This window comes from Denticeps clupeoides, chromosome 4 (assembly GCF_900700375.1).
Source record: "Denticeps clupeoides chromosome 4, fDenClu1.1, whole genome shotgun sequence".
In the NCBI taxonomy this organism is placed as follows: domain Eukaryota; kingdom Metazoa; phylum Chordata; class Actinopteri; order Clupeiformes; family Denticipitidae; genus Denticeps; species Denticeps clupeoides.
The window spans coordinates 33,135,484-33,161,593 of NC_041710.1; the positions used below are offsets into that span (position 1 = coordinate 33,135,484).

At 41.9% G+C, this 26,110-nt stretch overlaps 1 protein-coding gene across 2 annotated transcripts in view; it reads right to left on the reverse strand.

Moving 5' to 3' along the window:
- Nucleotides 1-26,110, reverse strand: part of efna4 (ephrin A4) — a 29,539-nt gene extending 3,429 nt beyond the window's left edge. For both annotated transcript variants that reach the window (XR_003749551.1, XM_028977171.1), the window contains exons 1-3: nt 25,626-26,110; nt 3,989-4,281; nt 557-625 (exon numbers count right to left, since the gene is read on the reverse strand). Coding sequence is in view for 1 of the 2 variants with exons in the window: in XM_028977171.1 (XP_028833004.1) it covers nt 557-625; nt 3,989-4,281; nt 25,626-25,723 (460 nt within the window). In the remaining variant the exon portion in view is untranslated. The remainder of the gene's footprint in view (nt 1-556; nt 626-3,988; nt 4,282-25,625) is intronic.

Here is a 26,110-nt window from a genome sequence, read left to right on the forward strand (position 1 = left end):
CAGCGTTCCCTGCTGGTCTCAGATCAGGCCACTCAAGCGGAAGGTCAACATTCCCTCAGGCGGTCACAGCGCTAAAGCTGCTCGGAGACCAGAGAGCACCAGAGCGAAAAAAAGGACACACACGCACCAACCTCCACAATACTATACAGCATGCCTCTAATATTGAAGTTTCACTAAACTCACAAAACACAAAAGTGCATTTCACATGCTCCGAAAGTCCATTTTTTATTTCATTTGAACCAAACAAATCAAACAACATTGCTGTGTGTGTGTGTAAAAGTTATGTTACATCATTTTGATATCAGTTAAAAGTGGCAAAAATGATGTAATCAAAGTGAAGGAATCACACACAGAACAGCACTTTAACTAGAACACCATGTTCGGAGGGAGGGAGGGAGGGAGGGAGAGTGTGTGTGCGTGTTGCAGGTTGCGTATCGAGCGGGACCTCGCGTGCAGAGAGAGTAAACTCAGACAAGTGCTTGCCAGACAGAAAAGGATAAGGGGACGGAAAAGGGTCATAATAAAAAAGAAGGGATGAAAAGATGAGTGCACTTACCAGCCTCACAGCACACAGTGATCCGTAGTTTCATACAGGGGAGGGGTGGCCCGTCATCTGTAGGAAAAGCTGAAAAGAAAAAAAAAAATATTTAAAAAAAATGTACACGGGAACTAAAAACATAAACTGGTCTACTAAAATAAGCATGAATGGAATTAGAGAAACTAACACTTCAAAATAGTATTTTACAGAAAAAAAAACTCAATTTTAGTTGACCGGATTATGTTTGTCCAAATTCATGATATCAGTTGTATGTGCTGCTTTTCACAAGCTATTCAATAATTCCTTATTCATATTCCCACATGTATGTACGACACTTAAGACTTTTCCAAACCGCATCCATCTGGAAATATGCTGCGGAGCACCACAAACCAGACATGCAATCTTTCCCCAATGAAATGTGCATAATGCCTGAGAGAAATCATTTTTTTTAAATATTATATTTTTATTATGCTGCCCCTCCAATTTTCATGCGGTCTAAACTGTGCCCCGTTTCAGTTTTCTGTGAGCTGATCTCCTTTAAAATGGTAAGTTAGAATTACGATTAGTCTATGCGAACATCTTCGGACGTGAGAAACGTTAGTTAACCTGTCTGTCAGTTAATGTGCTCATGTATTACTTGTTCATTGGGTGCTGGCAGTGTTGTGAATGCAGCACCAACTCACTTCTTCAAATGAGTTTTTGAATCTTCATGCAATAAAAAGCCCATGATGAACAGATATTGGTAATAAATGTGAATTGCTGTGAATTGTACTCCCACTTTTTACTAATCGGATCTGATGTGCATTCAAACAAAGAGCAAACGTCCAATGTGAGCCGGTCACCGGCTTGAATATTGAGACTGACCATGTACACAGATGTACTGAAGGAGTGTGGATAGTAGAGGTCGCAGCTAGAACGGGAATTTGTCCTTCTTAATGTCTATTTGGAGCTCTGAGAGGTAGAGTTGTAGCCATGTAAAAACAGCTGGTAGTGGTTAAAAAAAAGGGATGGTAGTGGCCCGGTGTGTAAGATACTCGCCTGTGAACCAGAAGACCCAGGTTCAAACCCCACTTACTACTATTGTGTCTCTGAGCAAGGAACTTAACCTCCGGGGGACTGTCTCTGTAAACTACTTGCTCTGGAAAAGTGCGCCTGATAAATGTAAAAATGATCCAGAGCACGGTGTTGGTCCTTCCTGAAATGGATCTGCGCAGTGGAAAGATTCCTCTGTGACAACGAGAGAGCCACAGAAAGCTCTCAATTCAATTAAATCTTAAAAACTTGAGTCCATAATGAGCGTTTCTGGGGAAACCATCGACCGTTTTCCTAGCAGTGAAAAACCTTTTACACGGGCCGTTATTTACCACTAACATTAACGGCAGGACTGCAGTGTGTGTGTGTGTGTGTGTGTGTGTGTGTGTGTGTGTGTGTGTGTGTGTGTGAGAGACACACTGGGCACCTGTTATATGACCAGCATCGGCACTATAAGAACCTTACAGAACACATTATGAGTTAATGCTCCTCTCTTGCTGCTGAGGGTCAAAGGATGATTACAGTCTTTACTGTTTCTCACACACACACACACACACACACACACACACACACACACACACACACACACAATAGAAACAATAACTCCCTCATGCACACAGGGATGCAGAAGAAGATCACATACGCCGCAGCTCGCAGGACACAATAGCAAAAGGCTGTACACTGTCTACATGTCCTTTCATTCTTCACCTCCGTCTCTCTGGTTCTCATGGATGAACAATACTCTATTGTCCAGTAGAGCCAAACACTTACTTACGTAAAGCTCCGCCCATCCATCTCCTCCATTCTTTTCCCATCCCCTCTCTTTGCATTGTCTCCTTTTAACCCGCTTTCATCCCTTTATCCAAGCATCGCTGCTTCTTATTATCTATCTTGCTATTTTTCTTTCTTTCGCTCACTCAATTTTTGGTCAATTTTCCTTTATTTCATTATTTTTGGCCTTTCTTTTATTGATTTTTCTGCCACTCATCTATAATTCTTTACCCCCCTCCTTCATGTCTTCTTTTTTCTGCAGGATGATGTTTCATCAACCCAAACTCCCAATCACATACCCAGCAGAGCCATGAAAACGAAAAGAAAGGTAGAATGGAGCAGAGAGTTGAACCTGAGCACAGAAAACGTGGAGTAGAGCGTGTGGAGAACTGGGAAAAAAACTGGAAAAGACTGGAGAGCTTTTATAGTGAGAGTACCACCGCCACCATATGGAGAGAGGATCTGGAAGAACAGGGTTAATAAAGGGTGCAGCAAAGCAGCATTCATTCCTCCTCCTCGCTCCAACGTTTCCTCACCTCAATGACAAGAAAACAAGTCTTTCATGACAACCGCTGCAGACACACACACCAGATTCACTACCACAGAATGCCAGCAGGATGTGTGAAAGCTGTCACACTCACACACACACACACAATGTGACCTCTTCAGCACTCATTTTTGCAGATGTTGATCACAGATTTCAGATTTGTGGAGTAAAGTCCTGTTTGCTCGTTAACGATTAACAGATCTCCTCCACATCCCTTCCTCTTCCTTCCCATTCCCCGTGTCAGCATTAAACCCATGGTAAGAAATGTTATGGGGTTACTGGGGACATTTTGAAAGCACTTGCCTCAGATAAAGCAGTTAGTGCTATTCTGGGAGTGACAATATCGCCACTGACGCTGCATTCTGCCTTATTACACTCTTAACAGCCTCAACATGCTGCTGCTACACGAAGCGGTTCAGTAATAAATAAATATTACATGATCTCACCCCCTCATGCATGTTACTGCATAGTTAAATGATCAGTGTAAGACAGAGCTGAATTTTGTGCCTTTTTCATTTATGTCACTCTGAGCAAGCATCACACCCTGGAAGTGGGAATATGAGGGGGTCATTTCTCAGAATGTTGTGGCTGTTGCATAGTGACGGTTACTTGGTCAGCAATCAGTGTACACTAGAGGTTCTGAATATCGATGCATTGCAATGCATCCTATCTGCATGTCTTCAAATAAGTCAGTGAGACAAGAGTTAAGGTCTCGCTCACATGGACATCTGAACCTGTTTTTCTGCCGTTCGTGGAGTCCTGTGAGTGCGGGGACTGAGCGGCAGTTGTTCAGCACCAGAATTTTAAACAGCATGAAGCGGACGCCAGTGAAACACCAATCGAACGCAGCTACAAAGCACAGCAAAAACACGTACAACGTTCATTTTGAACATCCGCGTGCACGAGACCGAACTCCAACCCAGAGTGGCTCTGTCCTTAGATCAGGCCACCACAGTTACTACCGGCGCTACTCTTTAACTAGAAAATCACCAAGCAACATCATTACGATATAAACAATAATGTTCTGCACTGCATCGCGATGCATCGATAATGAGATTCATTTCTACAGCCCTAGTGTACAGACACACACACACACTCACACGTGTAATAGTAGTGGTGTCCCGGCAGGAACTCGAACCCCAGTGAAAAGGGGGTGAACCTCTGGATCTTCTCCGAGAAGCGGACTGGTCCATAGGGGGCGCGGGGGCTGTTGCACTCCCAGCGCATGATGGCTTCCTTTGTCTCCACACAGCCCTGGAAGTCCACCTTGGACAGGTACAAGGACAACGTCTCCGGCGGAGCCTGCAGTGGCTGGTCTGCTGGATAGTGGGGACAGAAGATGTCTAGGTAGTCGTTCAGATTTACCTCGATGGAGAGGTCACCACTGACCAACCTGACAGAGAAAGAAAGAGAGAGAAATGACATTTAATATCCCTGAAACTCAAAATACAGGGTCTTTGAAATTAATGACATAAAAAGAAGAACAGAAAGAGATGATAAATACGGCACAACACTGATATTACAGGTCACTGTGCAAATTAAAGCAGAATTATTCCTACAGTCTGTGTGTGGCATGGGCACACACACAGAAATAGAACTAATATATTTACTCAAAATATGAAAAAAACCCTGTGCTCCTGACCACAAATGTGTCTTCCCAATGGGATTATCAGGGCTCTTAGTTTGTATACTTGATATTCTATAGAAATCGAACGAGAATTGCTGGTGTCTTCCCATTGTAAGTCGCTTTGGATAAAAGCGTCTGCCAAATAAAGTAAAGTAAAGTAAAGTAAAAGATTATACTCTCCCTGGACAAAGATTCTGAAGTGTTGAGAGAAAACGACATAGGCTAATCACACACACACACACACACACACACACACACACACACACACACACACACACACACACACACACAGCTAAAAGGCAGAGTTCAAAGCTTTTTAATCAGCTCTACATAGAATGGGCTTGGATGCTCCAGTTGCCCTCTGTAAGCCCACACAGATACTGTTAATGGCTTACAAACCCACACACACATGATAGAGAGTGTAGATGTGTGCTGGGGGGGACAGAGGAAGAAAAAGATGACTGGAAGTGGAGGGGTGGTTAGGGGACAGGACATGTTGGAGAAAAATATGGGATGAATAAAGAAAGGAGGAGGTAAAGGAAAGGGGGTGGCCTATTTTAATCAGTACCTCTGGAGAGAGATCAGGGAGGAAGACAGTCAGAAGACAAGATGGATTTTAATTGGTCTGTGTGTGTGTGTGTGTGTGTGTGAGAGTGTGTGCACGTGTGAGCAGATCCCATGCACTTCTTAAGAAAATAAAGGAAGAATATAAAAGAAGACCGCCTGGTTCAGGCCTGTCACCGTCCGTCTTTGTAAAAGAGTGACAGGGCAGGGGAATGCCGAGTCAATGGAGGGGAAAAGAGAAGGGGGTGAAAAAGAAGAGATCGAGGAGGGGGGAGGCAGCAGTAGATGGAGAGAGTGCCAAATAAACTTTCAGTAGAAAGTCATGTGAGTAGAAAGTTTATTTGGGTGGGGCATGAGTGGGGATAAGAAAAAATAAATTGTGGAATAAGAGTTAATCAGTTATTTAAGGTGATCCATGGTTTTCTGAAGAGAGGAGAGAGACCAGAAAACAGGCCTCAGGTCAGCACCATGCCATTAACCAACCAACAAATCAGGGTTTCTTTCTATTGTTTTATACTGCAGGAGTCACACCCTCCTCGTATGTGTTCACTTACAAATCTGATTCTGATTCATTAACTTAACCCACTTTAACACTTTACTTTTACTTTACTTTTAAAGGTCCACAGTGAAATTTGTCCTCTGTATTTAACCATCACCCTGAGTGAGCAGTGGGCAGCCATGACAGGCGCCCAGGGAGCAGTGTGTGGGGACGGTGCTTTGCTCAGTGGAACCTCAGTGGCTCCTTGGCGGATCAGGATTCGAACCGGCAACCTTCTGATTATGGGGCCGCTTCCTTAACCGCTAGGCCACCACTGCCCAACACACTGTTGTAATGCACACATACAGCGTTTTCTGTGTGTAACGTCGCCTCGATTATGCCGCCCACCTCTCATCAGGAGTTCTTGGTTTAACTGGACTGAAAGTAATATTGAAAACACATGTGGACACACATTTCATAATGTGTCGGTTTATGAACATTTTTATTCTGAAAGTTACAGTACAGCCCAAGAATAAAGTCAGTATAATGTTTTTTGCATGCACATGGGTAACTGACATGCTTTCTACTTCCTGTGATCTGTCAGCTTGTCAGAAACGGTTTAGCCGTCATTCCCCAGCAGCACTGACAGACATTTCTCTCGTACCTTCACTGCACACCCTTTCTTCTTTCACCAAAACATCTCCCATCCCTCTGTCCCAGAGCGATGAGTGTGATGGTGTAATAATGGGTTTTAATTACACTCCCATCAACCTACACCCATCACTCAATTTCCCTCATTCGCTCTTCAATACAACTCTCCACCGAGACATTTCGTTTGGATTCTGAGTGTGTTGCCAGGAGCCTGCACGGTTCAAGCTGCCACAAATGAACCAAACACTAAATTCAGGAGTCACCTCAGGAACCTAAAGCACATCTAGGGATCTTAAAATGAAAACTATCTTGGGTAGATACAAACACTCTCAGGGCACAGAGGGCAGTGGTGGCCTAGCGGTTAAGAAAGCGGCCCCGTAATCAGAAGGTTGCCGCTTCGAATCCTGATCCGCCAAAGTGCCACTGAGCAAAGCACCGTCCCCACACACTGCTCTCCGGGCGCCTATCATGGCTGCCCACTGCTCCCTAAGGGTGATGGGTTAAAAGCAGCGGACACATTTCGCTGTGTGCACCGTGTGCTGTGCTGCAGTGTTTCACAATGACTATCACTTCACTTTCACTTCACAATGAAAGCTGTTTTAGAGGTGAAGTGGAGGAACCATTTTGAACAGACCTGCTAGGCCTCCAGTACTGGAAATGTTCATACATGTCAAACATTACACAAAAAAAGGAGGAATATATAAAGAATGTCAATAAATGAAGTAACAGACAAGCAGCTGGAGTGTGTTCTGAAATTCACAAATAGATCACGTACATTAAATTACAGTAACCTGCTCGAAACATTAAATAATTATGGCTCGGTGGTGGACGCCTGGCATTAATGCTGCTAATGGTGCTGCTGGCTGTAATATAATGCCAGCAAATGGGAATGGGGCTCTGTGTCTGCCAGCAGACCCTTTGATCCCTAATAAAAGAGAATAATTAAAGGCCGAACAATTCCAAAGCCATACACGACGAACGCAGAGGAGCCGGCGACACACTGAATACTAAAACTATTCACTCAGGCATACACGCAGTACACAGGCTCACTAATTGCTAAATGGGCCAAATAATTGGTCAACAATGGGCGGTTTGGCGATTACAAGAGAAAACATGCTAACCTACAGAGCTCTTGATGGAATACAGAATGGGGGAGAATGCACTAATATGTAGACAAAAAGAAAAGCGTTATTACAACTCTAGTATTTGAGAATTTCAGAGTCAAATGTGTTTATTAATTCTCTACACAAATTCACAACAGTAGAGACATGACAACCCATCACTTGCCACTTGCCCCTTGTAAACATTACTTTTTACTAAAAAAAGAACAAGAAGTAATTATTAGTTATATTACTATTATTACTTTTAAATGGCCACCTCCCCCTTTTTTTAAAGCTGCAATCAAAAATTAACCCTGTAGAGGACTGTACAACAAAAATCAAAGCTGCAATGAAAATAATAATAATTTGTTAAAGTTTTTGTCCTGTGATTCATTTTAATGTTTTTGTGGTTAAAAGCCTTTTCTGAAGGCATTCCTCTTTTAAGGTAGTACTGCCCTGATCTACTGAACATGCACATCAGAATAAAATAAAGATTTCTGCAGTATTATGCAGTAAACTCACAAATTCACCTCCATTAAACCACAGATTTAAGCCTATATGTTGGCTGGAGGTATCCTACAACTGACTTCACTGTATTTCACTCTGTTTGCACCCCAACTGAATCACTTAAAATACCATTCCGCTTTATAACATTGTTTCAATGACGTTGCTTAGCAACAACTCTGGCATGTACAGCATTTCATGACATGGAACTTTCATTAGTGAAGCGAAATTTCACCTTGTAGCTATGCTATTAAACTGCTTTTAGTGCTATAGACCAAATATAAGTCTGTTATTCGCTGCTTTATAAAACCTGTATTCCACAGTTCCACAAAGCCACAGCGCATAGACCCCCTGGCCAATGAAAACACGTAAAACACGGCAAGTAGAATATTTACAACCAAAAATATTACCGGCCCAGAATATTTTAGGAGCTGAGAAGGTGGTTTAGCTCGCTGGAGCCCATCTCCAACTGCATGGTGAGAAGCTGCATGGCAGAAGAGAGCAGAAGAAGGGGGTCTGTGTAAAAATATGATGCACAATAGGGGGGACAGAGAGACAGAGAACAAAAGACTGAAGTTTCTTTTCCAAACTGGCCCCCTCTCTCCACTGCTCTTTCATTCCGCAGGTCATCTCTCCATCATAGTGAAGCGAGACGGGGGTAGAAAGGAGAGACAGAAATCACTGATCAGTGGTGATATCCTTGTAGTTATATTTTTTTTAAAACTCGCTCCTTTCATGCTCAGCCCTGTGCTCATTAATCGTGACATGCATATGACCTGTATCAAAGTCATCCTTATTCACACTTAACCCCGCCTTCTCCCCTCCATCCATCGCTTCTGCTCTGATCAGGTCACATTAAGCTCATGGGCTGGACAGCCATGCTACCCTGATGGGCTTTTAGAGGACCAGGACCAGGCTTTCAAACAGGTCAAAGCATGACATCTGGGTAAAATACAACACAACATCTGCAAACAAATTCAACATGAACTATGAAGGAGTCACTTGGACATTACAGACAACACCACTGCTGTATTTGATGTTTTCTTATGGACCTGGTACATGGCATTATAAGAAATCTAATATATAGATTTTTTTTTTATATTGTATGACTGCCATTTTGGCCAGATCTAACACGATGAAGAAGGGAATCACTACAGGTAGATGGTAGAACAATTTCTGCAATGAAAGATTCACATGAGGATCAATCACAATGATCTCATTATTTATCAAACCCCAGTAAGGAATATAAACATAAAATACTGTAGTTTGTTCCCGTGATACGACATTACGCTACAATTCACGCTACAAATCCAAGACTTGCACCAAGACTGACAGGGAAAATCAGCAAGGACTGAAAACACAGTTAAGATCATTAGAAGCATCCTCCTATGTTATTTTATTTTCATTTATTAACAGGAAAATACATTTCTGAAATCTGCACTCTCCTCAACTGCTGAAGTGATAATATAATCAGGGCATAATTTTATGGGACGTTTAATGTGTTTTTGGAAGGTTTAGATGGTTTTAAATGAACCATTTAAATTAACTAAATTGTCACTGACTGTTATTCAAACACTGACATACTTCAGTTTAACCACAAGCAATGTCAACAAAATATTGGTGATTTCATTTTTAAACAACATTTTATTAGTATTTTCCAAATTTATGTCCAACCCCCCTTGCACCAGGATGCAAGTTGCTCAGACTTGCTAGAGAGAGAGAGAGAGGGAAAAAAAACCCTCCCAGTTCAAGCTCAGTCCAACAGCCCTCGTAACAAGCTGCTCCACTCACCTACACCCTGCGCTAAGCACCGTCATCAGCGTGGAAGCCGACCCGCCGTGCGCTCAGCTGGCCAGACGGCCATGTTGTGTCTGACTCGGCCGCTTATGTCTCCCCGCACAAACACCTACTTAGCCCCCCGCTCGGACCATCTGCTGCCCCCTCTGTCTCTCTGATTCCTCTCTAAGCCCCCGCCAGCCCGCTGCCTCGCACATGAACAAGTGTAAAATGTTGGGGCTCCTCTACATCCTGGCTTAGTTTCAAAATTCACAAATAAATCACATTCACTAATATATTTCTTGATTCAGCAACAAATGTAACAAGATTGACACATATAATTGATGACTTACTAATAAATGTAACACCATACACAAATGCATTTCGTGACAAAAAAAAAAAAGATACACGTGATGCTCAAAACCAATAATCCTGCATTTACAAACCACCGTATATTTTTCTGAATACCCTTATATTTATTTGTGAAGTGACGTGTTTAGAGCCAATCACATCAACTGATGTTTGAGAGTTGATTTAATGTTTGAGGCAGTGGTTGGCCTAGCGGGTAAGGAAACAGACCTGTAAATCAGAAGCTTGCCATCCACACTGCTTTCATGGCTGCCCACTGCTCACTAAGGGTGATTTTTTTTTTTAAAAAAGCAGAGGACACATTTCATTGTGTCACCATGTGCTGCGCTGTGTTTCACAACCACTTCACCCCCCCCCCCCAGTGTTGACAACATTGCGCTACTTCCGCGCATTGTCGTGGTCCCATGGAAGGAATTGGACATATGGAATATGATCTGAAATTCTCTGAACAGGTTAACAGCCAAATCTTTACAACCCAATGAAAAGAGAAGAAGTTCAAGTGCAGCTGTCTTCTATTGGTGTCCATGAACAGGCCATTTTATATTGCGTGTATTTGCATCTGTATGTGGAGGGTGACCTTTACAAGGGGCAAAATGTGACCTGAGAAGTTAACATGGGCGTGTCCCAATAGACCATAACCAGCAGGTAAACGTGCAGCAGTAATCGGCCACATCACACCAACTTGCTTAGTTTTCAGCGAGTCTCCAAGACACCACGGCAATGCGTGAAAGTAGCACAATGTTGTCAACATTAAATCAAACTTTTGAACATCAGTATATGTGATTTGCTATAAACTTTGGAGACATTTGATTGACTACCTTTTGGGGAAAAAAACCCCAAAAAAAACATTTGTGCTTCGAGTGCAATCAGGGAAGCTTAAAAAAAAAAAAATCCATAAATGTGATGTAAATGTAAGGATATTCACAAATATATGCAGTGGTCTGTAAGTGCAGGCTCATCAGTTTGTGGATAAATGTAACTGCACTGACATTTGAGCATCACATATTTTTAGAGAAATGCATTTGTGAACGGTGCTACATTTATTTGCAAGTCATAAATTATATTTGTGAATCTTGTTACATTTGTTGCTAAATCAAGAAATATATTTGTGAATGATATTTATTCAAGAATTTTAAAACTAAACTAAAATATACCCCTTGATGGAAACAGAATTCCAGCACACCACTGAATCCCTGGGCAAGACACTTAACCTTGACTTGATGTTGGGTCTGATCTAGTATTAACATCTTGGTACTAGACACTAGAGATGTGAACCCTCATTGGTCTCACGATTCGATTACGATTATCAATTAATCATGTTGCATCCAATCAATTTTTCTACATTACTTCACATTATGTTCACATACAGAACGCAGACCATTATTCTGCTTATTGGAGAAAATCAAAGTGTCCGCACGGGAATTTGTGTTTGTGTGTGTGTGTGTGTGTGTGTGTGTCCCAGCTGCCTCTGTTGGTCCCGACCCTCTCCAGAGAGTTTCATAGCCGGGAGAGGATCTTATCTTTGTAAATGTTGGACACAGTTCTTGCTCAAGAGTAGTTTCTGAAGGAAAACTCTCTGGGGAATTGTGTGTGTGAGAATCAAATTCACATGCAGAGCTGCCCAGCAATAGGTGGAGCAAAGTCTGTTCTGTGCTGTTCTGTACTTTGTGGTTTAAATAGTCTTTCAGATCATGCTGGTGCTGGAGAGACTTGTTCAAGGTAGAGAACATTGTGTGGGTATATTGATTGTTGAAGAGTGTGTGTAAAGGTAGATGGAAGATCTTCACACCTCGTTGCAGGAACCGTTGCCCGTTTTGTGAAATGCCCTTAATAGGAAGCTTATGAGGAACCTTCCTACTCCAGAAGATACTCCTGTCTGTTCCTATGGGTGTGTCTCTTGGTGCTGTTGGGTTTTGGACCAGTTTGTCAATGAAAGTGGCTCAATATCAACATCACCATGGTGAGTAGCCGTGAGTAAATGTGAGCTGCTCGTACTGTGCGTGTGTGTAAGCGTGACACAGGACAGAACCGCCCTCACGATCCAGCAGAAATGGCCTCGGGGTGAACGGGCGGGGCGGTGGGGGAGCTTCAAGGTCCGTGTGCCCCGCCTTCATGTGTAAATGCATTTATCACTGGGCAGCCATTTGAACCTGAACCCCAGAAGCCAGATCTCCCGCAGCGCAGAGCCTCCATTTTCTGCCTGTTAACCCAGTCCCCCTTTCAGTCTGAGTCAGCAGGACCTGAGCAGGAGTTCCACTGTGTGTGTGTGTGTGTGTGTGTGTGTGTGTGTGTGTGTATGTATGTGTGTGTGTGTGTGTGGGTGTGCGCACTGTGAGTGGTAAAGGCCCCATAAAAATGAAACGGTCCTCAATCCAAACCTGGCTGCTGACACTAGTATAGATTTGAAGCACGCCGTCGCCACATTGTCTATCTCTCTTGTTCTGATCCCACGAGGAGGAACCTCGCCCCTGTTCTTCCTTCCCAAAACCCCCGAGGGGGCGTAGCAAGAGGGCAAACGAGGTGAGGGGTGCACAGTCGAAGCGGTCAATCGTCCGCCCCCCTTCTCTGCCATCATGACTTCCATGGCGGCCACTAATGAGTGCTCTCTGTGTTCCTTCCTCCCTGAAATAGAGGAGGCCTGTGGCTCCCTCGCCCTGACATTACCAGAGCTGGGCCACGCCGCTCCACGCGGCTTCCTCCGGCGTCTCATTATGCCCTCCGCTTCACAGCAGCTGCGCAGCCTAACTGGGTTAGGAGAGGGGGGAAGGATTGGGGGGGGGGGCATGGTGAAAAGGGCGCTCGCTACGCAAACCAGCAGGAACAATAAATCTCGATGCGATTCACCGGTCCGTCACGGCGGGTAAAAGAAGAGGGGCTCCAAAACTTTCATCTCGCCGCGCCCCGCCGCTTTTCTTGTCACCGGGCGGAGGGGGATCAGGGCCCGGGTGTGCCGGCAGGCCGAGCTGCTGGAGGTTGTTAGTGTTGGAGACGACGGTTGTCAAGGGCTCAGGGGTCAGTGTCCCAAGCTAACAGACGTCAGGAGAAACGGGCTGAAGTGCGGCCTGAATTATTCAAGCCCCAGATTTTTAATGACCCCGTCTTGCCTCCCCTTTACTTTTTCAATTTCTCTTTTGAATGTCCGTCGCTCCCTCTTCTTGCCCAGTCCCTTTCCCAAGAGTCTGCCTCTACACTTGCCCCCCCAACTTCCTCTCACTTACGGTGTTTATTTAAGCACTTTCACACTTGCTGCTTTGCAATCCCACAGGGCAAAACTGCCCATTCCCCCTCTTCTCCTCCTGCTGCCATTTTTCCTTGGTTCCTGTCTCGCTCGCCATCGTTCTCTGATCCAATGTTCCAAATTCAAATTGGGGAATGAAGGAGAATTCCCTGGATGCACTTTGTAACACTGTGGCCAGGTAAAGTGCCGGGAGCATCCAAACGTGGTTCAGAAGTCCCAACATTATAAAAGCGAAGGGTCCAGTCCTCCTGGAGTACTGACAGATTCCAAAACACGTGTGCAAACACACACACACACACACACACCATTTAATCAAACTGAACAAGGTCGCATGTGACATCTGAACACCAATTACAGTGATTTATATACAGAATGATACTCATTCTGTTTAATAGAAAGATCAATATTGTTGTTAAGCTTTAAATAATTTTTTGCATTTAGCTTATTTCTTTACCTTCTGCTGACCATTTAGACATCAGAGTTCAGGTAACACCTCAAAGAATGGTTATGATCATGTAATCAGGTCAAGATGGTCCATGGTGTTCATTTCTCACTTAGACTTGAATAACGCAGCACAGAAACGGAAAAGCGCTGCAGTGGCAGTGTACTACGCTGAACAGAACTGAAAGAAAATTACATGTTTAAAAATACACGTATATGAAGCGAGAGAAAAGGCGGGTATGTAAAAAATGTGGAAAAAATGGCATTAGTAAAAATAACCCACTTTAACCATGTTCACCCTATAAGAATAGTGACTGAACTGCTAGAGCGCCTAGTTATTTTAGTGAATAAGGTCTCATTTTTGTGTCTTCACCTGGAACGGGAACAGTTTAAAACTAGTCTCATGTCAGACTGCCTTAGCTTTTCATAAAATCAAGGAAAGAACATCTACATCTATCTTATAATTATTTGAATCAGACCTAAAAAGTCAGCCTCAAATTGGAACCATATGATTAAATATCCTAAAATAAAGGAATCATTTTCAAATGAAATGCATAGGGTAAAGAGAACCACTCAGCATGTGGCACTCATAACATTTTTTGCAGTTCAACACAGGAAACAAGTTCAAAATAACGTACATAAGCGTCATAGTGAATCAATCAAATCAGCCAAAGTTAAGGCTATGATCTGCATATAAAGTGCGCATGTGTAGGAGAAGGAAAGAACAAGATGAAAGCCATCAGTGCGGTACCAACATCCACTCTTCCGAGGAGGATATAATGCAATCCTCCTGCTAATTGCACTTCGTACTGCCTGTAAAAACCGACGGCAGCATCAGGGAGCCAGAGCGTTTGAACGAACACAGAATTTAATTGTAAAAACTCTGCACACCACAATGGAGTCAGCACAATGTATTTCACAGTCCTCAAACCCACAAACCTTGGCCAGCTAATGGCTGCGTAACGTTGTTATTACAGTTCCATTATGGAAGGCAATATCTGTGATAAGCACGTGAGGATTACTGTTAGCTATCTTGCTAAAGTAGAGATGGACAATGATCCGATTTATATACTTTTATCATATTTAACAGTGACCAGTATAATTAAGAAACATAATACAATGAACAAATTAAATTAATTCCACATTTCACTTTGTTACTCGTAGTATTAACTCTTTTGTGTTTGATTTGAACTGGCAAGACCTTGTTCAGGTCTCTATTGTTCAATTTTGCATTAGGTTTGCAGTTCATTGCACAAGTACAATCCTATGTCCTGCTTAAAAAAATATATATTATACTATAATGAAAACAGTAAAATGTATTCTGGAAAGGTTGCCTTTCAAAAAAACATGTATATAATAAAAAAAATAATCCAAATGCAATTAACAACTAAGAAAACCTGTTAAAATCTGTGATTCTCATCCTCCATACAGTAAACTGGAAACTATTCAATATGGCTACCTGGTTAACAGAGCTCTTTATTTATCAGATGTACACGCCGATATTACTGAATATCAATAATGCAACAGCCAATTTCTACAATTTCTACACTTCCTTCAAGTATAATTCTGTTCATTTTGAGGAAATGCTTTCACATTATAGAAAAACAAAACCCTCCCCATCCCTCCTTACGCAAAGCAAATTAAGGAAAGTTGGTAGAGAATTTATTCCTTCTACGTTTACATTCATTTGAATAATTAACAGTTAATTCACCCAAAACCGTGAGCAGCGTGCAGAATGGACAGGGAGATGAAAGGAGGAATATACAGTAAAGTCTGCATGCTCATACATTATGTAAATGAATACGTTCTTTCAGCGATTTAAGTAAATGGACATTATTGTTTATGCTCAAAACCCTGAAAATGGAGAGTATGCCAAATGTAAATGTGTCTTCCATTGACGGTCCTGAGACCCAAAACCAGTCAGTTTCACATGTGAAGTGGCAGCCAGTGCTGTACCAGTTCACATTGGAAAGAGAACTATTTAAAAAATCTGTTCACACAAAAGAAGAACTTGTGCACGTTCATATTCCCTTAAAAGTACAATCATGCAACAATCCTTATTTAATGAAGAGGCAGCTTTTCTTTGTTCTGAGTCCACACTTGCTTGCTGGCTTTAGCCAGATGTGTATGTACGTCGCTGCATGGCCTGTACCTGACTGCCTATTCTCATTCGGCCAGATGTGTTCTGCATAATGGATCAGGCAAACAGTACAGATGAGCTAACAGGGAACTTGAAACACCTCAAATGAAAGATTATCTTTTAGGTTAAGGAAAGATGAAATGATGGATATGCTACATGGCATAAAGGAAAAAGACAGGAGGGTCATATGAAACCCATTTCATTTGTAAGACCTGTTTAACTTCAAACACCGTAATTCAAGCATTAGAGAGGAAAGGAGAATTTTGATTGATCTTGTGTGTGTGTCTAGCAGATCAGAAACACATTGCAGTGGTTTTCTGGTATGCATGTGTAGGACTGGGTTGCAGATATGATTTGTGGGGCTATTGTATGATAAATGTTTAACCACTGATGGCACAGCCCTATGCCTTTTTAATAAACATCGAAGTGGAGCTGGTGGGGGTGTCAGTCACCACAAAAAATATTCTATTTTCTATTGGTTACATTCCTCTGCATGCATGCATGCTTCCTCATCTTTCATGTTCACATTGCACAAAAGGCAGACACACACAACTTGTGTGGGTGTTAAAGCAACTTTACTTAACAGAGGTGGAATAACACAACTAAGCATGAGTGAGAAGGTGGAAAATATATATACACAACAGCACACAGCAACCTGAAAACATGCAGCACTTGTTCCTGCCTTTCTTGCTCTCTCTCTTGCACTCATACACACGCACACACACAGCTACAACCAAGGCAGCAGTGAAGTGAATCATGATTCTTTATCTGCAAACCACACCCACTTTCATGTTGACGCGTACACTTAGCTCCTTGCACAAACAGTTAAGGTATTATCCCACATTCCTAAAATATCTCAAAAACAAAAAAGGTGCCATTCATGTAAAAATCCCACTCAGACAGCAGTATGGCACTCTCTCACCAAACTCCCCCTACTGAGCAAACCAGCAAGCTTGGGCTCTGACAGTGATAGTAATATCTGCTGACATCTTTTCTTTCTCTCCCTCCATCTCTCACCTCTCCCCCTCTCCCTGGAGGGCTCCCGTGCTGTTCTGGGAGTTGAAATCTGTTGACTCTTTCCCTGCCATCATTTTTGAATTTTTCACTCCCTGCCTTCTCTCTTCTGACCATTCTCAATGTCTGTGAATGGTTTTCCAGAGGAGGAGTCATAAGTAATCATTTCATAATGATCAAGTTTTGCTTTTTAAATTATATATTGATTAATTTTTTCATTAAATTTTTGCTGTAAATTAAATTACTCCTGACAAAAGAAAAATGTACTCAAAAACATTGTGCGATGTGCATTATACTGCTTTGTCTGCCTGGTTTGGCCTTATAACTCATTTGAAAAACCAAAACATTAAAGTGACCATAACGCAGCTTGTGCATTAATTGTGTTAATTTAAAATGTGTTCATCTATTGTAGATTAAATCACATAATAAACAGAATTTAGCCAGCCCTTGCCTCTTCATTGGTATACATGGGCTTGAAGGTTCCTGTAACGCAGTCCCATAGGCATGTCCTAACATCCAAATGTTCGGCACAGGGCCACACCCTGTTTTCTCATTCAAATGAAAGCAATAGAAACAGTGCCGTCTCCCTGGTCTATTTCCAGTATAGTAGCAGTGTTCCTATTCTGCGGTGATGAGACCACACCTTAAATTACCACACACACCTAAAACCAAAGTGAGTCTTTTGGTACACTCCAATAGTCTGGAACACATTGGCAACACACCCCACTGGCATTGTTAATATGAATGCAAATGGCAGGAGATCGGCAGGAATAAAATGCACGAACATGCTGACCCGTAGTTAGCAGCGCATGGCTTACAGTCATTAAATAACCCACTCCCACACTGATTAAAAGGCAGAGTGGAACTGGACTGGAAGATGGGCAACAGGAAGCTAATGACTGCCTAGCTGATCGTGCTAACGCCGCTGAGACCCAATGGAGGGAATGTGATTAACAGCTAGCTGCTAATTAACCGCTAGCGTAACACTGCTGCACCAAGCTCATCAATTACATAATGTGTTCATGTTTCGTTATAACGGTTCATTCACACTCACACAAACTACTGACACCTGTCCGCTTACACACAACTGGTGGCTGTTCGTTCATGTTTTTCCACCCAATTCTTTTCAACAACAGAAAAAATGTGTGTGTGTTGTACAACAGTGGATCCTTAATTCATTTAGTCAAGGCTTTGATGTCTTTCTAGCTCATGATGAAATGCCTCCAAAAGAGAACTGATAAGAAGCAGTATTGATGAAATGCCTATATATGGGGGCTGATAATATATTTACTCACACCAACAGAACACAATATCTAAGGAAGCGCCTGGGAACCTGCCGACGTCACCTTCTCCCGCTGATCAAGAACCAAGTTCCACACCCCAAGCTCAATCTAAAGCGCTATTAGAAATCAGTAAAAGTGATCCCTGATTGATGTAAAAGGGCACTTTACTCAGATACGATAAAAGCCCTGGGTGATTGGATTACCTCAGAAGGATAACATCGTCAAACCCAATAATGGAAGTTCAGATACCCTTTCAAAAGCGCTGAGAAGAACGAGTGGAACAGTAGCACCATACTGCATCACGGTCCTCTCAACACATGCCATCTTTACAGAACTGGCATAATCTCTATGGTCCAGTTGTGCAATAGCATTAAATCACTTGCATTTGGCCCAACTAGACTCTAGCCTCAGTTGCACAGAAACTAGGGGTGCTGAAATTAATCTCATAATCGATGAATCACGATGCAGACGTGGATGATTCTCTAGTGCAGAACAATTGATTATATCAGAGTTATGTTGCTTGGTGATTTTCAGATGGCAGAATGAAATTCTTGTTTAAAAGTGCTGGCAGTGATGGTGGTGACCTGATCCGAGTACCAGGTAGGAGTTCAGCCTCGTCCACAGGGATGTTCAAAATGAATTCCAAAAAAAGAAATAAAAATCATTTATTAGGTCCACTTAATTACAGAGTCACCCTGTTAAGCACAGACAGTGTTAAATTCACCTTAGTTAGGTGGTCCTAGTTAGGGTACTGGGTCATTGTTGCAAAAATCCACCACTATAACTACATATTTCTGTAACAATTGTATAGTGCCACTGTCTGCCGCTGCTTCTGTTTGTTCTCTCTGAGGCACTGAATCAAGCGCACAGACTACCGGCAGAATCCAGTGAAGAGACCACCAGATGAATCCTGGTTCCTGGCAATGAACTGCTAGTGAGATGATTTAGCATGAAATGAACCACAGCCACCACCACCGTAACAGCTAAAGCTTCAAGGATCTTCTACTGGGCTTGTCAAAGCCCATTGAGACATACTGTATGTGATTTTGGGCTATATAACTGGACCAGTAGCATCATAAATGGACATGCAATGTACACTGGACACAAATTTTACTCTGCACTGTCCAGTACCTCCAAACATGGACAGATGCTCTATACTACACTTTAGACTTTTCCACCACTACAATCATCACAAACCCTGCACTGACACCAATTGAAGGCTCACTATCCCTTGGAAGGGGGTCCCTCTCTGTATCACTCCTTCCCAAGGTTTCTTCCTTTCGTTTTTCTCTCTCCTAGAGTTTTTCCTTGTGTACAGAAGGGTCAAGTGTGGGGGTGTGTCAACTGTAGGGCTTGTCAAAGCCCATTGACACACACTGTATGTGATTAAGGGCTACAGAAGAAATAAATGTCATTGTTGAATGCCCTCTGAAGACCATATGTGTTTTTGCTGCGCTTCACTGGCGTTTGCTCGATGCTGTTTAATGCTTTTTGGGATTTCGTCAGAAATTGATGGCAAGAAAATGTTGCATGGATGTTAATTTTATGCCATCTGAACATGCGACAGACCAAATGCTGGTGCTGAACGTCTGTGTGGACACTTTGATTTGCTCCAATTAGCAGAAAAAAATGTGTGTTGAGCTCAGATGAACAAACTCTCATCTCACTAATGTATTTGAAAACATAGTGTGAAGTAATGCAGAAAAATGGATTGGATACACTGTGATAATTGATGCATTGAAAATCATAATAGAATTGTGAGACCACAATTAGGTTCAATTTCTACTAGAAATCTCCACAGTCTACTAGAGACTTTCTCTAGTAGAAACACTGCTTTTTTTCTGTGCATTTCCATGTGTTCACAATGCACAAACTGTCAGCAAAAGAACAATATTCTGGTGATACAAGTGTAATTAATCTCTCTCCACACTCACACACATTTATATGGTTTTGTAAAGGTTCTAGGGTGACAAATTATAGATATTACTGCCATGGTCAGTTTTGTCAATAAACTTCAAATCACCCTTTTTTTTGAGTCAGAGTTGTACTAATCATCAAGAGGAGTCCAAACCACTGCACAAAGTAAATATAATTAGTTAAAGAAACGACTTATGTAGATTTTGGTGTATCTGTACTTTACTGAAGTAAGGAAAAACATAGAGGTACAATTTAATTCTGATGGAAATTTCTGATGGCTAGTTTCTCAGTAAGCAAGACCGGTTGTGAAAATGTTGCAAGTGAAAATGGCAGTAGCAGGCTAAAGCTATTTTATCAATTTAAATTCGATGGCTGTGTTCGTCATTTTGAGTATTTTATAACATGGTACGTTTTTCAGCAATAAACGTGATAAAAGTGCCAACAATAAAAGTGATTTTTTTTTTTTTTTTTTTTTTTTTTTTTTAAACTAAAAGTTTTAGCGAGGCACACATTTTGTGTGTGCTGCATTAACAAGTCAAAATAGATATAGGTGATCATATTTTCAAATGCGTACACCACGCACACACACATATTGAAAAAAAGTATTTATTGTACCTGTACTCTGCATCAGTTCTCAATATCAGCAACTCACAATTTCAGCTTCCAAAGACTTAGAAATATAAAAGTGGTCTGAAGCCACAGTCCCTGAGCAGGGCAGTTGTTGTTCAGGATAAATGAGTCTGATAAATGTCGTCAATTTAAATATACGATCATTTTTATAGTTATCAGTGGCAGCGTAATTAATGGCATTCCATTAATGGTATTTCATAGATGAAAAGTCTTCTCCAGCACATCACAAAGACTCACAATGGCTTTAAGGTCAGACAGCATGATGTCTCATGCTCCCTGAGCCATTCATGAAGCCAGGTGAAACCTGTCATTGTCTTGAAAATACAATTGAAATATGTCTGTGCAATCAGAAAAGAAAGTCACACAGCAACACCAGATCATAACATACACAATCATAACACCACCCCTGCAGTGCTCTTCACACTCCTTACCATGATTTGCCAATCACCCTGAAACAAGGCGAAGTTGGTCCATCAGACCACACAACCTCTCAACATTGAGTCCAGTCTTTCTGCTTCCTACCAAACATATGCATTTTTATCATTAACCTCACTAACAAGTGGCTTTCTTATGGCCACACAGATGTTAAGTCTCAAGTCTTAATGATCCTTATGATGAATCCTTATGATCAAGTAAGAATGCTCCACTAAACCTCAGAACGTATGTGGTGTTATCTGGTATCCAAGTCAACATCCCAAACCAAACAACGATTCTCTACGTGATGCACAGGACATTTTGATAACAAGTTACTTTATCCCCAGAACTAAATGCAAAATGTGCGAAATGTATGTAGTACTTGTTGTGCCTTACTACTGGGTAGTTCAATATAAGGTTTGAAAACTTGGCACTGGTTTTAACTTGTCTCATTAGTTAAAACCATCTTTCACAAAATTCTGTGAACTATATTTGACAAAACTAGTGCACCAAATATTGCAATGCATAATGTCAAAACTGTGCAACACTTTAATAAAATAATGTTTATGCAATATATGCAACTAAAATGACAATGATGGTGTGACGCACAGGACCACAATGTCAAAAGCTACTTGGGTGCAGTTTAACATATAATAGACAATACTAAGAGTTCAGATCTGAATAAATATTTTAATTATGCCTGATGCAATATAACATATATAACGCTTCAATATAATATATATAAATGAAACTTTGAATATCTGAGTTGATATGATTATATGCTCTGAATATCAGTGAAATTAGTACAAATTTTACATCGCAAGTAGTAAGTGTTTCAAATGTCTGCAAAACCTTCAGTTTTTATAAATACATTCAAATTAATTTATGCTCCACATAATATGAGTACACATCTTAAATATTAGTAAGTAAAAGTACAAATATTACAGATTTGAAAAATTCATTTAATCTTCATCTTCCCATTAAAAAAACAAAAAAAAAAAGTAGCATAAAAACAGTCGAAATGTATGGTGGCCCATTTCTGTGATTTGAGGACAAAAAGAACGCATCACTTAATTTGAAATAATGATTTACTATCTAAAAAAAATAGAAAATCTTGCAAAATGACTACACTCACTCACAAACTCACGTTTTAATCAGTTGTCGCATTGCCAGTGATCTCGGAAAAGATTTTAGTTCAGTATGGATTATGGCCAAAGGGGGTAGCAACTTTCTGATAAGGTTTTCTGTCTCCAATTAAGGCATTCATTTGCATATGGTGAGCTTTGACTCACCAATTTTATTAAATTACACCCTATTTTGAGAATTTTTTTCATTATATTATCTTTCACAAAAATGCAATCGTTTTCACAAGGTGAATTGCTTCATAGCTCAGTGGCCAGAGCACTGGTCTTACAAATCAGGGATTGTGAGTTTGATCCAGTGAGTGGCCTAGCAGGTAAGGAAACTAACCCGTAATCAGAAGGTTGCCGGTTCGAGTCCCGAACTGCCAAGGTGCCACTGAGCAAAAGCACTGTCCCCACACACTGCTCCCCAGGCGCCTTTCATGGATGCCCACTGCTCACTAAGGTGAGTAAGCAGGTTAAAAGCAGGGGACACATTTTGTCATGTGCTGTTCTGTGTTTCACAATGACAATCACTTCAATTTCACTTTTTAGTGTATATCTATTTTTGGAAATAAGTACATTAACTAAATAATAAAATAGTTTTGTATGAAGTGTAAATTTAGGCTTATTGCCTATAAATGAGACATTAAGAACTGTAGCTGCGTGGGCATTACCTGCTTGTTCAGGAAATAAATGCTTCAAACAAAATTGTTGGTAAAAACACTGCTAACACTCATTGTGGAAACGAAGGCCAGGTCTGGACCAGGACCAGGACCACCCCACAATCTAGTAATCACAACCTGACTCCTTTTTACTTTCCCATTGCATCAAAACAAACACCACTTTACTAAATATTTCAAGTATTTACAAGGATATTCAGCCTCACAAAAATAGAAATACTTGCCAGACTGCCCACACCCACACAGAAACGATTGGGGGGTAAGTCCCAACATGAGATACCGATTCGGTCCCACAGCAGTCGACTCTGCTGGCCAGTCTGTGAGACAGTGATAATAGCCCGGAGTCCGATAACATCTGCACAGGCAGCTGGCATCCATATTAGACAAATATCCAGCCAAAGCATAATGCATACAGAATCCCTTTATTACCCACACAGATTAAGCCCAAAACTAACTTTCCAAACACACAAACACACACACACACAAAGTAATGAGATTCAGTCAAAGTACACTGATAGCAAGGCTGCAGGAAACCAAACTTTCATTTCAGAGGATCACTGTAGTGACCCTGAGCTAACAGGACAAACCTGTGTGTGTATGTGTGTGTGTGTGTGTGTGTGAGAGAGAGAGAGAAAAGTGCTGATTGTGTGTCCAGTAAAAATTGTGAAGATCTGAAGGCAGTAGGGTTGAGCCATGTACTCTCAGTATTTATTACTTGGACATAAGATCTTGGCTTATTGATTATATTTAATGAGCTTGGTACTGCCTTAAATACATGTTGTGATGGTATTTCCCTTCCATCTGAGCGGACAACAGTACATGAAGGATCTGTTTACATCAGGCTGTTGCACCAAAATGATACAGACAAATGATAATGCACACCCCTAAAACAAAACACCAACAAAGGGGATGAGGGTTAAGTGAGAAATGAAGGCGACCGACACCCTGCCCTGCCATTCTGAGCATGAGGTGGATCCGTGCCAGCGCTGCATCATTACAACATTTCAGCAAAGTGTGTGGACAGGCGCTGCCATTTCATTCTGCCAAGTTTAGTCCACAGGAAGTGTGGATCCACAGTGCATTGTGAGGAAGCAGTGTGTGCTAGAACCTTCCGTAGTGTTGCTACAGATAATGGCGCAGCATTGGAGAGCGGCAGACTTGTTCCTTTATCTTGTTAGACGTAATGTAGAAAGGTAATTAGCTCGCTTTAGGAACGCTGAATAACAAGGAGAACCCGTGAACTGTAATCAGTGGCGAGTGGAAGGAGGTGTGGCTTAGAGGAGAATGGGAGCACATGGAACGTGAACCTGATCATCTGGCTGGATGTTACAATTGTTACAATTGTCATCTTTGTTGGAAAGCAGTCATACTTAATCATGCATAAATCACAGATCATGTTATATTAAGTGAGATTTAGCATCAACATTTCAGATAATAAAATGGGCACCTCCTCAAGTATTAATTTTAATGGGTTTTAATGGAGCAAACACCTACCTAACCAACCACAGAGAATAAGAGAGCTGGTACACACACATCTGGAGAAGAAGCAGGACTGATTCACATAGTCCCCCACTTCCTAGACATAAAACATGTGACATGACCATTTAAATAAATTAAAATAACCATAATCATATCAAACAGTGAAATTACAACAGAGGAAACACAGCTCTTCTGAGTGGATTACAGGCCTGTAGCCACACACACCAGCTAAACAGGTTTAATAATACCAGAGGAACAAAAATATCAGCATGAATGTGCATGCACAGACAAAACCAACACACCTACACCCAGTAAAACAGGTTAACAGAGGTTATAATCCTCCTTTGTTACAAAACCTACACCAAGTCAAACCAACTACACAAGAACCCCACGGCACTTGAGAAACATGTTCAAAAATTCAGACGTGGGTCATGGTTGTTGCCAACTCTTCAGATTCCAATCAAGCACGAACAGGTCAAAGTGCACATGCAAACCAGAAAACAGTCACACCATGACACCGAAAACCACAAGAAGTGACGGGAATCTGAGAATATCCAGTATGTAGAATGGGATTCTTTGGCCGGTCAGTCCATGTTAACATTAATCACTTTTAATAAGTTAGTTCACCACTCATTTCATCTTATCCAGTATTTACATAATAATCAATAGTGAGAAATTGAACCTAAATCCAAGTCCAACTGGAATCTTGGTAAACAAAACATGACCAGAAATGTCTTGACTGTGACAGTGGGACGATGTTTTAGTCACCTGTAGAAACTATTAAACATCTCAGGATGTTTAAAAGCTTCTCTTGAATCCTGATGGATCATAATTGGTGCAACGCCACACTCACCATATTCAAATTTGTCTAAAAGTCTAAATGCCTAGATTTTAAGTTTTTGGACAGCAACCAGTCCACCATCAGTGGGTCATTAAAATATGTTGCCCACACGTGCAAAAGAAGACAGATTATAAATTTTTAGGCCACCTAACTACTCTCTGTGTGTGTGTGTGTGTGTGTGTGTGTGTGTGTGTGTGTGTACACGAGCAGCTGTTCCCTCTGGTCTCGGGTCAAACAACCAATCAGCAGCCAGGGCACACCTGGCCATGCAGGTGAGTCTGTGGTCTGCTGAGTAACGAGGTCTCTTTAGACAATTAACAGCCAGCAGCAGTGGGGTTCTTCAGAGATCCACACCCAGGCCTGGTCACAAGGGACACGATGGTAGTAAGTGGGGTTTGAACCCGGGTTTCCTACTAGCACCTCAGGTGTGTTTTCCCAGGAGTCTGTGCGCAGGGCGGGACACTCACCGGCTGTTCGTGGAGTTCCAGTAGACCTCGTGCCTCTTCCCCGAGGCCGCGCACACGACGTGGAGCGCCACGAGCGCCAGCCCCCACAGCGCGCTCATGACGGCGCGCCGGGCGCGCTCCCGCCGGGCCGCTGGGCGTCGCGGGGCCGCGCACGGGGAGTCAGAGCCGCGCTGAACTCTCAGCTACTTCACTGGAACGCATTTCACTGGAAAAAAAAAACTTAATTTCTTCTCCCGCGCTGCCTTTTCCACATCTAATTACCCGTCTACAGTATTTGCAACGTTTCCTCAGAACCGAACTCTCAACGAAAAAAAGTATTTTTAAACTATGAATGTAAGTTAGACTGAATCCAAGGCGTCATATTGACGCGACTTGTAGAAAAATAATAATATTCCAGAGTTGCTCGTCAGCGCTTCAACTTGTTGGCTGCCATAGAACATCTTTAATCGCGCCCGCGGGCTGGCGCACTGCCTCACGGTGTTAGC